Source organism: Acanthochromis polyacanthus, chromosome 15, assembly GCF_021347895.1.
Source record: "Acanthochromis polyacanthus isolate Apoly-LR-REF ecotype Palm Island chromosome 15, KAUST_Apoly_ChrSc, whole genome shotgun sequence".
Taxonomy (NCBI): domain Eukaryota; kingdom Metazoa; phylum Chordata; class Actinopteri; family Pomacentridae; genus Acanthochromis; species Acanthochromis polyacanthus.
The window spans coordinates 32,456,086-32,471,910 of NC_067127.1; the positions used below are offsets into that span (position 1 = coordinate 32,456,086).

The following is a 15,825-nucleotide window of genomic DNA, read 5'->3' on the forward strand; positions in this document are numbered from 1 at the left end:
TTCATTCTGCACTATCACAACTCACCAAAACTTACAGCCAGAATCATGACGAACTTGTAAGACAAACAAGGAATTCTCCAACAGATGGCCATGATCTGAGAGCCCGATCTCACGAGGATTCGTGAAACTGTCACGTAAGTTTTAGTTTCGGCTTCGTGCGCACCAACACGATTTCGTCATGTTTTTCGTGCCGCTCACCACGAAATGCGCACCAATGTATTTTAAACGGCGGACTTTTCGTGCCACTCAGAACGTATTTCAAAAGAATGTGTATATTATATTTTTAATGTAAAACCGTGGCGAATCCAACTATATATTTTGCATGACATCGTCCCTAAACATAACCCTAACCATAACCCTAACCATAACCTAACCATAACCTAACCATAAGCCGGTGGTACACTTACCAATTTGCATAGGAATTTCAAGAATGTCCGGCGGCCGGCGGCCGCAAACGCGATCACACAAACAGTATACGCCGATGGATAGCTTAGATCGTCATGAATCCGCCGGTATAAACCACTTTCAGATGTGATTACCACAGCGAAAAACATTTCGTGGTGAGCGGCACGAAAAACATGACGAAATCGTGTTGGTGCGCACGAAACCGAAACTAAAACTTACGTGACAGTTTCACGAATCCCCGTGAGACCGGGTTGGATCTGAACATCATCAAGTCAGTCAGGGATTGTACCAGACTGTAAATATGTTTATTTCTGCTGTAAAGTTGGGCATTTTATTATGGGGGTCAATGAGGATGTGCTAGCTTTTGGAACCAGCCTCTAGTGGGTGTTTTAGGAACTGCAGGTTGATTTAGCCACGTTACCTGAATACCTTTAGCAGATATCGGTTCCAGATGCTTGAATGCGTAAATCAGCTACTGAGACGAAAAAAGGATGTTGTAACAGGTTGTAAACATGTCTATCTCTGTTGTGAATTTTGGACATTATAAAATGGAAGTCTATGGGGACTGACTCACTTTTGGTGCCAGCCTCTAGTGGACATTTGAGGAACTGCAGCTTTTTGGGACTTCCCCAACCACAATAAGACAACTGGAGTCACAAAAAAAAAATCAGCAACAACAAGTGTGTATCCATGACTTGCTCTTACCGATATCGTACGCCAGAAAGTCGGCTGAAAAACACTTGGCTCCGTTGCTCAGAGACGTATCATTGTGGGTGTTTCCTCCAAAGACCAGCAGTGTGCCGCTCAACAGCACCACCGAGTGGAGATACCGAGCCAAGCCGCTCTCCCTGAGGATCAACCTGCACAGAGAAGAGAGTCAGCAGTGTGAGCGATATTAGGAAAGTGTTAATCTGTCAGGTATGTGTGTGTCTGTGTGAGTCCATGACGGCATGTAATGGATGGCGTCTGTCTGAGAGTGTGACCTGGCCTGTGGTGACCGACCTTCATACCAACTGTTCTATCACAGGAGAAACGCACACACATATATATGAAAACAGGGAGGCTGTTGGAGGTCTCGCTCTGCTCAGTGTGACCCCTTAGTGGTCAGAGGTCACATACTGGAGATCACCTGTGGCTTTACTCATTTACTGCAGTGACCACCATCACTGACAAAAACACAAGAATATACAAATCAATATCTATGAAATAAGTGACCATAAGATCACAGTGCTTTAATCTACTGTCATACTTAGTTTTGGTGCAAAAGCAACCCATTAATAGCTGTAAATTGTGAAGATTTTATACATTTAGTGCAACATCTGCTTTTCTACATTTACTAGATTATGTGCAGTGTCGTTGTTTTTCTACTTAGGGACAAATCTGTGCAGCATAAATTAAAATCGGTGCCATTTCTATGTTATTTCTAGAACTAGTACTAGTATGTATATTATGGCTTATTTTGTTTAAATTGTTCTAGTAATATTCCCATGCAAATGTCCCCACTGTGGGATTAACCCTTAGATGCACAAGTGATTGGAATTAATAAGAATCAATGTGTTTATCATGTTTTTATGTCATTTTTAAAAAAAAAATTTGGTTAAGAGTAAAAATTTGTATTGCCGTTTGTATTATATTTTGCCCCACACAAGAATGATGTCATGTTTGAAATATGTTTATTTTTCACTTTATATCAGACTTTCAACATTTTGGTAACTGAAAAAGAAGAATATTACACTCTTGTGTGATATGATCAGTGATAAAGCCTGGGGACATAGCCTAATACAAATATTACATTTTTTACAGTACAAAAGGTAACTTAAAAATTTAAATGGAATGATGTCAAAAACATATTTTCCAAGTAATAGCTGGAATATGAAATGGTAAAAATGTTTCTTTACAAAGATATTGCAAGAAGATGACCTCACCGGGTCATTTTTGACCCACTTACACATCTAAGGGTCAATAAAGGCTTATCTTATCTTACGTTGTCCTAATCATCACAAATCACTAAATACAGTTCTTCCAGTGAGAATTTGGAAGAATTTCAACTTTGTAGTTATTGTGTAAAAAGTAAATGAGTGTTTTGAACATACATAATACAGAGAAAGCAGGTTTTACTACAAGAAAATTGTGATTTGTCTAATTCTGAAAAGACATCTTCAAAAAAATTATCATTTTTTTAAAAACAGAACTTAAATCTTTTTCTCTGATATTATTTCAGCATCTGACAGTTTGTTATTGCTGCTTTTTTGCAGCAAGAAACTAAGATCTCATCTGTGCAGGATTTAAGTGAATGCCTCTGCAGTAAATAACCACATGTCAGATTAAGAGTGTATAGACATAAGACATGTCTTCAGATTTATCTCAGATCTGACTTTTGCAGATGAATTTGTAGCTTTTTGAACAGATACTTTAGCAGTTGTGGAAGAAGTATTCAAATCCTTCACTCAAGGAAAATTACAAATACAGCAAAGAAAACATATCCTATTACATAATTTGAAATCCTACTTAAATAAAAGTGCATAGCAGCAAAACATAGTATGAGTGTTAAAGAAAAACTGCTGCTTCAGTCTCTCTGATTGTTACATTATTAAAAATGGCATCATTAGATTATTAATTCTGGAACATCAGCGTGTCTGCAGCATGTTACGGCAGCTTTAAATGACTTTATATCCACTTTTGTGTCCAGAAATATCAGATAAATCTGACGGGTTAGCATATGATTAATGAGAGAAGAAAGAAGAAAAAACAAATCTGCTACCAGTTTTTGTCTAATCTTTGACTTTTGCTGCAATACTGAAACATTGGAACATTTATTGAAATGAAACGGAAGTTTAGAGAGAAAAAAACACTATTTGGTGACAGATACAAGTCACAGACATCTGAAATGTGAGTCAAATACACATTACATATAAGAAGAAGTTAAAAAGTTCAAAACCACTAGTTTCATCTTTAACTTTGTTTTCCATTTTTAAAACGTTTACGAAAAAATGTAGTGAAATGAAATAATAAAATAGCAAAAAAAAGGGAAACACTGCAACTGTACTTAAGTAGAGTATGTGAGTAAATGTGTTTATTTAATTCCCACAGTGGTATTTTGGATGTTTTGATAAATATACTGGAATTAACAGTGATTTTCTGTGTTCAAACTCGTGCATCAAAACCACAAATATGTAGCAAGTTGTTCATTTCAGAGTTAAAATTGCAGCTTTGATATTGAAAAAAGAATGTAAATTATTTCTTCAGGCACAAAAAAATGCAGATATTATCCTTGCAAAACAGATATTGATTCAATTGCTAAAGAAAAGCACTTTCTTCCTGAACTAATAAGTGATATTAACACTGCAGAGCTCTATGTAAAGCTGCTGTAAGCTAAGAGTGAACAGGTGGTAAACTGGCCAGGATATGAAACTAGACTTAATGGAAAAACACATATGTGGATCCTGAATTTGAACCACGAACATATAGATGCCATGTATACAACTTTATCCTACCACGGTGTACTTTTCACGAGCTTTCTGCTGACAGAGGAGGGGAGATCTTAATATCAGTGCAGAGCTGGATAGAGTGACCAGGAATATTTTGCTCCTAGAATTTTCCAAAGTCCAAGAGCTCCAGTGACACCGGCAACAAATTCCATCGGGAAAGTGAGAGCCACGGATAGACGGCAGGTTGCATGTGAGCGTTTGTGAGTGTACGCATGCGGTCGCATGTGAACGTATACTGAGTGGAGGGGAAAAAAACGACAGAGCTGAGCATCCAATCCATCTGTCTGGGGTCAGCTCAGGTCAAACCTCCTGTCAGAACCTTCTATTCTCAAACTCCTCTCCTGTTTCTCATCCCAACATGCTGGTTTCTCTTCACCCACTGAGAGTTTATGTACGTATTTGGATAAATGTGCAGTACATTTTTTAAAATTTGGTGAGATGTCATTTCATTTAAAGAAAACCAAAGTCAAATTAAAGCTGCAAGCACAATGGTCAAATTTTCACACCCTTGGTGGTCAGCGAATCCAAGCATTTCCACCAGGTGACGCTACAACAGAGCGTGTATTTCAGCCTATGGCGTTTTTGATGGTGAACTACCAAAACTGTCCACCAGGTGGTGCTGTCACTCTGATCTATAGACCCTTTAATAACCCACGTCACGAATGATGTCACAGCTTTAGCTGGAGGCAAAAGAGGAAGCCCCCGTTCTTCCCATCCTAACATAAAGCTCTACTTTAAGTAACAGTGCTGCTGCATGGCTGCAACAGCACCCTAGCCTGTAATATAAAATTGAAAATGTCACATATTTTAAGCTTTTCATTAAAAAAAACAACCAACAGTATTCAGAGAATCATATCAACACATAATAGATTGTTGTGTTAAACTTACCCTGCCATGCAAGTGCAGTTGGCTGTTAAAATTGTACTGTTTTCTCGATTAACAATCACCCAGGTGTCGTACATTTGAGTCTTTTTGCCTTGGCGCTGGCTTGGCAAAACTTCAGCACACAAAGATCAGGACGTAGGTTGATGTACTGTACTGTTTGGACATGTCCATTTATGACATAATTATAGGCATCCAGTGATTTGTATGCTTTAAGTTTTTCTTTGCTATAAACACAAGGGGTCTCAATTAAGTACATGTAAATGTCCGGCCACTCCACCTTCGGCAGCCCAGTCAACTCCTCGTGCCACTCCTGCAAGGTGTACGGGTCAGCGAGCCTACTACCATCCGCTAAAGTTAATTTCCTAAAATAGCTGTCACGGTCTTGTACAGACAGTGTCTGGGCATAGTCCGACACATCCGAGACGGAACAAGATTTCTGGAAACTGTCCATTTTCCAAAAAGGCAACGCACAAAACTTGTTAGCTACATTAGCTCCCAGTCCCGCTTGACTTCTCGCTCCGCTTTTGCCTCCAGCATAAGCCCCGCCCACAAAAAAACGTCACAATGTCTGTAAACAAATAAAGAGTCTATATCGACCTATGTATGTCATCAGGGCTGGATTTGTGTCAGGGTTGCCTTGTTTGAGTTTGAAAATGTGCAAAATTTTATCTAATATCATCCAAAATATGACACTTAATTGAAAATTGTCGACTTCCTGTTGTGTTTTGGGCATGGGTGTCAATTACATTTTCATGTGTCTTGATGAGTTACTTATGCCTACCAAATTTAATAGCTGTAGGTGACATGTACTGTACTTTAGAGCCTGTTTGAGAATTTTCCAGGTGGCACTATTGAGCCATTTTGGTTCACACCTATGCAGTTCCCCTAAAATTTCAAATTTTTCATCGGTCCTGAAGTGTGTGCAAAGTTTCACGCATTTTCCAGTATTTTTAGGCCTTTAAAACTGCGATTCAAAAGACGGACGAAGAATGAAAAACAGTAAATCCATTGTTTTAATAGGGTCTTCGCACCTTCGGACCCTAAAAACCATTTTTTTGTTCATGTGAACTCATATGTTAGTGCAAACTAAAAGGAATCTTTGTTGGGGTTTCATCAGGTAATGTGATAATACCAGAATAACTGTCATTATCGTCATTATTTTTATAATTACAGTAAAATTCGACATGCATCACTTTGTAGAATACATGATTTCAGCTTTGAAGACAAAAGCAGAAGTGCTCATTGTGAAGAATTGTTCCCCTCAGAAGGTTTTAAGCGAAGCATTATAATGAGGCAGATGTCAGTGTGTCAAAAATCTGTTGTGAAATTGTCAAAATCTTCCAGATCAGTCGTCTGAAAGCTGGAAAAAAGAATTTTAAGCATCTCTAAAAAGCAGCAGCGTGGAAGTAACACGTTAATGTTCTGATGGTGAAAGTAAAATCTGAAAAGAGACGAGTAACTTCAGCTGTCAGATAAATGTAGAGGAGTTAAAAAGAGCAAAAATTACCCTCAGCAATGAAAAGCATTTATGTTGAGCAAATTTAACAACCAAAATTAGCTACTAATACAGATTCAAATCATGAAAATGAATCAAATCTAAGTCTGAAATCATGATATAAATCATAAAAAAGAAAAAAAGTTACATTTTTTTAAATTTCTCATTTTACTCTACATACTATAAACATTTTATTACTTACATTTTGATTGATTTTTTTTTTCAGATTTGTCTCAGCCTGCAGTTTGGTTGAAAAGTCAGTGATTTTTTTCTTGTCAGTCACAGTTCAGTCACTCGCAGCTTCTCAGTTGTGCAGAGGAGCACAGCATTTCTTTTATTTTTAACATAATCTGGTGAGGGCAAAGCATTTATTTTGGGCGGGTTTTAATTGAGACATGTCGAATAAAGTGATTTTTCTGACAGACCAGAGAAAATCGTATAATTATTTCAATCGTTTTAGTTTCTGGCTGTGATAAATGGAGTAAGATTGGCAATATTGGCTTTTTAAACTCGTCGAGGTGACAGATAATCAGAAGAACTGCTGATTTGTTTTTTTGTGAGTTCGTGACAGAACCATCAGAGTATTTTTAAAGAAACTAATTCAGCATACAAATCATGAAAACGTTCGAGAATAAAGAAAATAAGAAAGGTTTAGCGCTTAGCATCAGTGCTAAATGCTAAAAAAAGACCCATAGGTCCATCCTTTGTAAACAGAAATGAGATCATGTCCCAGAATACACGGCAGACCAACATCAGCCGGCGGCAGAGCAAACTGATTCTCTTAGTCTGAAATCTGTCACTACACATTATGTCTAGCATGTTCGCAAATTTTTAGCCCTGTTTGAATGTTAAGATGCAACTATTACACCTTATATAACACACACAAAGTACCCCACAATGCACAATGAAAAGCAGTGAATAACCGACGGTCAATAACCAACAAATATGTAACACCATGCATTGCATCGAAAGACAAAGACGACGAACTAGAGAAAAAAATAAAGATCGCTGGTGTTTCCACAGATTCCTGACGCTATTTTACAGTATTAAGATGTGTTTTATAGTGTCAAAATGTATTTTAAACTGTTAAGTCAAAATGTATTCTGTCAAAATGTATTTAATAATGTTAAGATGTGTATTATATAGCATATCGTGTTTTATAGTGTTAAGATGGATTTCATAGCGTCAAAACTAGCGGTGGGACGTGACTGAAAAAAATTATGTAATTAATTAGAAGTTTTGTAATGAATTCATTGCAATTAATCACATTTTTGTTAAACGGTAACATTTCACACAATAAATAAAGTTTTTCAATTCAAATACTTTTTTGATGACTGAATCGATGAATAGACATACACGTGAATTAAACAGCAAAAACGTTTCTTTCATTTCTATTTATCTGCATTTTTCATCTGTCTACTTCATTCACAGATTACTGCAAACTCAAAGTGAAATTATAGTGATTATAATCAACATTTTAAGACTTTTATTAACTCCTATTCAGTGGCTTATTTCTCGCCTCTAATGCTTACAGAAATACTTTTTGGTGAAGTGCTTTTGTAATGAAAGAGAAAGTTTGGAACCAAGCCGCCACACTGGTTTGACACATCCACTGGACTTAAGGTCTGTAGGGCTGTCATGTGACCGCCTAGTGCCCACTAGTGACTTGCCAAAACATATTTTATAATGTTAAGATGTAATTTATAGTCTTTATAGTGTATTTCTTAGTGTTAAAATGAATTTTATAAAGGTAAAATGAATTTTACAGTGTTAAGAAGTATTTTCTAATATTAGGATGTATTTTACAGTGATATGACATATTTACTGTTAAAATGTATGTTATTGAGATGTATTATAAACATGCTGTATCGTGTTAAGACGTATATTCTACAGAATATATCTTTTCTGTCTGTGTAGCTTGTTTGAATGAGAACATGTACGACACAAATCCATGAGCTGTAGGGCGAAAATATAAAACATTTTTTAATAATAAATATCTTCATTGTAAGCAGCCTGATGTATCGCAACAAAAACTAAGAACAATTGCTATTTTTAGATTAATTTTGGAATTTGCTCCAGTAGCATGCCGGTTCACTGCCATCATCAGCATCGATCTGATGAGATTAAATCAAGCGACAGCACTGATGTACTTAACAGCACTGAGATTGAAATCGTGACTGAAACATCCTACTTCCTACATAGATTACCAGATAGTGGTCACAGATAGAAAGTAGGGAATGAGTGGATGATTTTGGACATAGCAGTAGTCATTCTCAAAGATCTTCCCTTGATGTTTTTCTTGGAAGTCAAGGAAAAGCGTTCGTACGTAATAATTTCTTTTGACTACTCACCAGCAGCCCTGGACCAGAGGAGCAGTTCAGGACGTCAAACTTCTCTTTTTGTCAGCTTTCAGTGTAGCTTGCAGGGCTTCAGTATCTATTTTAAGTGTTTTTGCCGAGAGTTTCAGGTGTGTTTTCTCACCATGTCTTGGTGTGGACGTGGTATCGGTACATGTGGTCCACCAGGCCGTATTTGTTGTTGCTCAGAGCCTTGTAGCCTCCGTGGACGAACACGCAGCCGCTGGCCTCGTCCAACACGCTGCTGTGGCCGTAACCTCCCTGGACCACGGCGCCTCCGGCCGAAACCACCTGCCACGAGTTGGACCCTGAGACCACCAACACAGACGTCTGATTAATGGAGCACGGAGCAAAGTTGAGCTCTTAAAATGCTTTTGATGCTTTGGCAAGTTTGGCTTTTGCACTTTCGTTGCCAAAAAAATATCAAAAGCATTTTTAATTCCAGAGGTGAGACGGAGCGAGAGAAGAGCCAAACAGTAGGAGAGGCCAAAGAAAAGGAGAGTTTTCTGAATTTAAAAGCTCCCCTTTATTAGAGCACTGTGATGCATTCAGATTAATTCGGGTGCTTGGAAAGTGTTATTAAAAACAGGAAAAGATTACATCATCCGGGGAGGCTGCGATAAAGACGAGACAAAAGGCCGACAAACAAAGCTTTAGAAGGTGGAGGAGATTCTAAACAGAAAACGTGCCGTCATGTGGAACAGTGAAGCAACCTGAGACACTAAATGAACCAGGAGAGATGGAAGACGTCCAGGTTTAATTCTTGTATTTATTCTGCATCATAAATCTGCACCCGAACACACTTATTGGATGTCATTTCACCTGCAAGAATACATGCAAACTTCCGAAAACTCAAAGATTTAGACAAAAATAAACACAATTTTCAGAGTCCGAATAAAGATCATTATGTTTTCGTAACCTTTTTCAGCAGGTCCATATGGTGTTTATTATATGATGTAAGACATACAATAAGAGAAATAACGTCAAGACTGAACATTTATACATTTAAAACTGCACTGACATCATCTCAATAACACAGATTTTGAGGTTTTATATGTAATAAACATAACAAAACAACAACAATCCTTCTTCTTCAGACTAAGTTTCCAGATCAAACATGTAAGGCTGAATTACTCCAACAATAACTTGCCAATATGTTGCAGAAATGAGGTTTGGTGGTTGTACAGAGTTTTAAGTGAGCTGGTGTGCTTGAGCTGCAATGAGTGGGGAAATATATTACCGTTTATTTTACTCATGTGCTAACATAACTGCACAAGGGTTTTCTAATCATCAATGAGCCTTTCAACACCATTAGCTAACACAATGTAGCATTAGAACACAGGAGTGATGGTTGCTGGAAATGTTCCTCTGTACCCCTATGGAGATATTCCATTAAAGATCAGCTGTTTCCAGCTAGAATAGTCATTTACCACATTAACAATGTCTAGACTGGATTTCTGATTCATTTAATCTTATCTTTATTGAAATAAACTGCTTTTGTTTCAAAAATAAGGACATGTCTAAGTGACCCCAAACTTTTGAACGGTAGTGTATGAGCAGAGAAAAAGGCAGTGACTACATAGATCACTCCAAGGGAAGCAGATAAGCTGTAAAGCTACATGTAAGTCATCTTAAAGCACTACTTATAATTGAAAAACTTTAAATCAAATGAAAAACGTCCCTTATGTTACATTAAACCCAATGCAAATTCTTACATTTGCCAGCAGGTAAAGCATCTTCAAACTACCCTTTTCCCGCAGAAATATATATATATATATTTTAAATTTAAATAAATGAAGGAAATTGTTGAAAAACTGCAGAAAAACTATGAAAAAATTTAGAATGGAAAATGCTGTACAAGCTTTTCGGGACTGAATCGATGTAAAATAAGGTGAAAGAATGAATGAAAGTGTCCTTTACTCTGATCAGCCACAACATTAAAACCGCCTGCCTTAAACGTCTGTGATCCACAGGAAAATCAGGATCAAGGATTCCAAATAAAAAATTGTATTAAATCAACAGAATTAAAAGGATTCACTGCATCTGTCAGTGGCTGTAGCGCTGAAGGTTTTCATTTTCATGGCTGGCACACAACCAAAAAAGAAAATCTTTGCATTGAACAATCACATGAATCTACTGAGCACCAACACAAAAGAAAGAAAATGAAAGTCATACTGTGTATAGACAATCAACGGCAGGCAAAGAACAATTAAAGGGAACAAAAGAGCATTTTCATTGGCATCACTATTTAAATCACACTGACACAGCTGAACTCACTGATCATGAGCTGACTGTTGAACTGTTTCTCCACAGAAACCTCTGGTTAAACACAGGAAGATAAATGATTCTATAATGACTCTAAAATTTCCAGCCTTTTCTTTTCCTTCCAAGAGAAAAGCTGGAACTGTTCTGGTAGGAGAACATGTCAGAGTTTTTTCTTCTCTTGGCTGATCTTAGTTTACCCCAAAATGTTGGCAACAAATTCCCTCCGAACCTCTAAGAGTTTCTGGGTTTTTATTTTGCTCCACTCTCATGTTTTTTTTAATGCACCTCTGTGGAAACAACAAAACCAAGACTAGAAGATAAAGAACTCAAAAAAGTTTTTTTTTTTCTTTTTGTCAGTATAACATGTTCATAATTTTGTAAATCCTAAAAAAGTACATTATTTTATTACTTTTTCTGCAAAAATTGAAAAAAATTGAAATCAACATGTACAGCATTACTAATACTAGAAAAAACACGGTGATTCTACATTCTACTGACGTTTTTCTACTTATTTTCATCAGTTTTCTGTATTTATTTCCTCTGTTTTGTACGAACACAGCCTGCAGTTCAGCTGAGAAATACATGAATTCTTGTTACATTATTCTTCAGCACTCATTTCATTTGCACTGAAAAGCACTTTTTTGTATTTTTGTGAATCTGTTTAGTGCAAATTGTCTATTTTTGGCAAATTTGCAAATGTAGAATAAACAGATTTTGATGAAATATCATAACTTTAAACATAGATTTGGACGCATGAGTAGCTTAACGACTTATATTTTACATTTTGTTTCGTTTCCACACTTGTCTTCTCTCTCTTTGTGTAAATACTGCCTGCAGTTCAGCTGAAAGTCTCTGCATTTTTGCCATGTGACCGTCAACTGAAGCTAAGTTGCTAACGGCTTCACAGTTGTCCCCCCAATTTTATTTTATTTTTTTGGTATTTTTTAGACTCTGTTTAGTGCAAATGTTAAATTATTTAGCTAATTTTATAATATTGGCTTTAAAAAAAAAGTTTGTGAAGCCTGCCGGCATGTTTTGGGGTTCAGAGGGTTAAAAAACAGCGCCTCTGTTAACAAAGTTTGGTTTTCAGCTGTAAAATCTCGGCCTCAGCACATATCTTCGATAAATAAGCACTGAAGGAACTCACTGTAATAAAACGTTTATGTTTGAAAACTGCGTGTCAGTTTTGGCAGTGAGTTTTTACTTGAAAACATTGTTCCAATAAAGCTTCATGATTTGTATTAAACTGAGAAAAGAAATGCATTCAGGAACAAAAAGCATGAAGCAAAGAACCAGGAGGAACAGTGATCGGAAGACAAGCAGCTACGAGGAGACGACAAGGAAGTAGAAGGTCAACCCTTATCTCATCTCTGGCAGCTAATTGCTGTGAACCTGCCTCTCCGAGTGCTCATTAAATCCTTTTATCTCATATTTTACACTCGGCTTCGACTCCCCTCTGCTCACTTCCAGGTTGCACTGAAGCCTAATGATGCTCGTCACCGTGACACCGTCAGGGAGGAAGCAGGGAGGAAGGCCGGAGAGGTGGCCAAGGATGAAAGTGACGGACAGATGAGGCGAGAGGAGGAAGGAAAAGGTGATGGAGATGACAGAGGGAGGTCAGGAATAGAGGAAAAAGACAGAGGGAGATGAGGAATCAGGGCTGCAGAAGGTGGGATGAGGGAAAAGCTTTAAAGAAAAACAGGATGGCAGGAAGGTGGGGGAGTGAGGGAACGCAGAGGATTCATTAATCATTGTCTGTTCGCAGACACTCCGGCCTGGATGACACCTCTTCTTAATGACCACTCTGTAAAGTGTGTGTTTTAATGTGGAGCTGCACACATATTTGAGTTGTGTGTTAAAGTGTGTGTTTTCCTCAACATGTGGTTCTGGTTACAGCAGCTTGTTTAGAAACACTGCAACACAGCCATCTACTGGATGAACAGGGATTTACTCTGAAACAGCCATAAGATCATAGTCAGTCTGCTGTGCTCCTTTTAGGATTGATTTTAAGATTTTATCCATCACATTTAAGGCTCGTCAAGCTATTTTTCAGAAATGCTGACCCCATATGAGCCTCTTCACAACCAAACACACACTACCGTTCAAAAGTTTGGATCACTTAGACATGTCCTTATTTTTGAATCCAGAATCCAGAATAAAGTGCATTTTTTTCAGAACGTAAGTGATAATGCAGTCTAGTTGTACAGAGTGCAGAGAGAAGCTTTCAGCTGAACTGAGGCTGTGTTTAAACAAATAAATGCAAGTCAGAAAACGTGTACTATGTGGAGTCAACGTGATTCCCCAGTATTAGTAATATTGTACATATAAATTGTGGGTTTTTGTAATTTTTTCCAAAACAAATCATCCAAGAATTGCAGCTTTTTTTTCTGATTTATGGTATAAAAACTTTGCCGTACCTTGAAAATATACTTTTGAGTTTGTTCTCCTTGTAGCCACGATTGTTCTGTTTACTTAGAGGTATATTTCTTTAAAATTTCATTAAAAAAGTGAAACCCAGAAAGTCTGAGGTTTAGAGGATGACATGAACTCAGTCACATCTTTTCTGTGTATGTTCACCAAGTTCTTGCCAACATCGTGGGACAAAATGAAATCAGCCAAGAGAACAAAAACTTTGATATAATCTCCTTCCAGTGCAGCTTTTTGTTTAGTTTTTCTGTCATTTTTATGAGACATGGCTGCAGAAAGGAACTGTGAAATTGCATGTGAAGGAGTTACCATCAACTCTTTTCATTCATGTAATTCATACTTTACTATTTTACAGCTTTTCTGGCAACTTGTTCATACACACTACCAGTCAAAAGTTTGGGATCACCCAAACTATTTCATGTTTCCTATGAAAAGTCATACTTTTATTTGTGAGTTTTCATAGTTGCTTAACTGCACAAGGGTTTTCTAATCACCAACTAACCATTTCAACAGCATTAGCTAACACAATGTAGCATTAGAACACAGGAGTGATGGTTGCTGGAAATGTTCCTCTGTACCCCTATGGAGATATTCCATTAAAAATCAGCTGTTTCCAGCTAGAATAGTCATTTACCACATTAACAATGTCTAGACTGTATTCCTGATTAATTTAATGTTATCGTCATTGGAATAAAAAGGTTTTCTTTTAAAAATAAGGACATTTCTAAGTGATCCCAAACTTTTGAACGGTAGTGTATGAGGTCTAATAACTGTCAGAAGATGGTGAAAAATGCCCAGATAACATCCTCAAAAGATTTTCAGTTTGCTGTCAAATAGGAGAAAATAAACCAGAAAATATTCACAATGAAGTTGCTGGTATCAGAGAATTTTTACATTTTTTCCTCAAAGAATTATTGCAGAAGTTGGCGATTAATGTAGTAGCTGGCAGCTCATGGATCAATTAGTGAATTGTTGCAGCTCTATTTGGCATATTTTGCTTGTTTGGTATTATTATTATTTACGTATTCTTTCAGTATGGAATACTCTGCAGTCGCACAAACTAAGCGGTTTAGAATGTGCAGTGTTAATTCAGGGTTTAGTGTTTTGACCATGTTGATTTATTCCAGATTTAATCTTCCAGTTCCTGCTGTAGATTCTCCTTTGCAGTTGCTTTTTAAAATGCTGTGAAGGTGTCATATTTGAACCAAAACCGTGATATGTACCAAAACCACACCAACAACAATGAAACTGAAGTCTAAGAATAATACTTTCAAGCCCCCACTTCTATGCACATGGTTTATATTTGCAGATAACATTAGAAAGACTAGAAAAAGCTGCTGCTGGTGTCTTGCAGAACTTTTTGATGCTGAGATGCTCCACAGACAGAAGTGTGTGTGTGTGTGTGTGTGTGTGTGTGTGTGTGTGTGTGTGTGTGTGTGTGTGTGTGTGTGTGTGTGTGTGTGTGTGTGTGTTCACATCAGGACATTTGCAACATCTCCTCAAAAAAAAGTTTCTCATGCAGTCTGTTAAACTTTCAGCTCCAGCGCCTCAGAATGTTTGGCTCACAGACATTCAGATTTGATTTCTTTAAGGTAAAGTTTTCACTGTGGTTTTGATGTTTCAGGTGTAAATCTGAGATTCACCTGCTTTGTTTCTTTAAGAAGAGAAGAAGACGTTGAGGCCAAAAGCTTCAGGAGCTGTATGAGCTTTGGCTATTTTTAGAACATTTAAACTTGTGTCTTTGTTGAAAACAGAAAGAATCAGAGAAGATGGAATAAATTAATGACTAAGAAAGGTTATTCTATCCCTCCACCACCTCAAAACAAGCATACAAATACAAATAAATACAATAATTAGAACTTAATATATTCGACAGGTTAAAATAAAATGGAAATCTGTGTGAATGATTGGACTTCTGTCAATAAAAACCAATTAATCTTCTGAACCCCAAAATCCACTGTCAGGTTTGAAAGGAGTATTTTAAATTTAAAAAAAAAAATCACCAAAATTACACAATTCATCACACCCAATACTGTCATTTTGTTTCTTGCTTTTGTCATTTTTTGGTCTTGTTTGTGTCATTTGTTAGCCTAGCCGCGCTAGACCCATGTTCTGAAGGCACAAGGGTCTAGGGCCGCTCGACAGGGAGGGAGGCGGGCTAAAAGGTTGTCTATCAAATCCCTCTGCAGCAATTGGGTAGGTATACAACCAATCAGCGCAACAAATAGGCTGACGTAGTTCCTAGAGCACCGGATTGTGGCTAAGTCCCATTAGCTTCCCAACCAGCGGAGCCAACTGGTATATTAAGGATTTGCCATATCCCGTCGGCATAAGTCCAAATATGTCTTTCTTCTCAATGAAACACTTCAGTGCCGTCCTTTGTTTATCTTTCAAGTTGAATTTTAGCTTCAAATCTTTAAGGGCTGTGGCCAAAGCCGAGTCAAAAGATAACTGTTTATTGTGCGCCGATTGTTTCTGTCAGAATCGTCGCGCCTCTGTCGTC

The 15,825-nt window shown here is 37.4% G+C and overlaps 1 protein-coding gene across 3 annotated transcripts in view; it reads right to left on the minus strand.

Moving 5' to 3' along the window:
- atrnl1a (attractin-like 1a) overlaps positions 1-15,825 on the minus strand; it is a 473,108-nt gene that overhangs the window by 372,677 nt on the left and 84,606 nt on the right. For all 3 annotated transcript variants that reach the window (XM_051959750.1, XM_051959749.1, XM_051959751.1), the window contains exons 9-10: positions 8,755-8,938; positions 1,111-1,265 (exon numbers count right to left, since the gene is read on the minus strand). In XM_051959750.1, the coding sequence (XP_051815710.1) occupies positions 1,111-1,265; positions 8,755-8,938 (339 nt within the window). The remainder of the gene's footprint in view (positions 1-1,110; positions 1,266-8,754; positions 8,939-15,825) is intronic.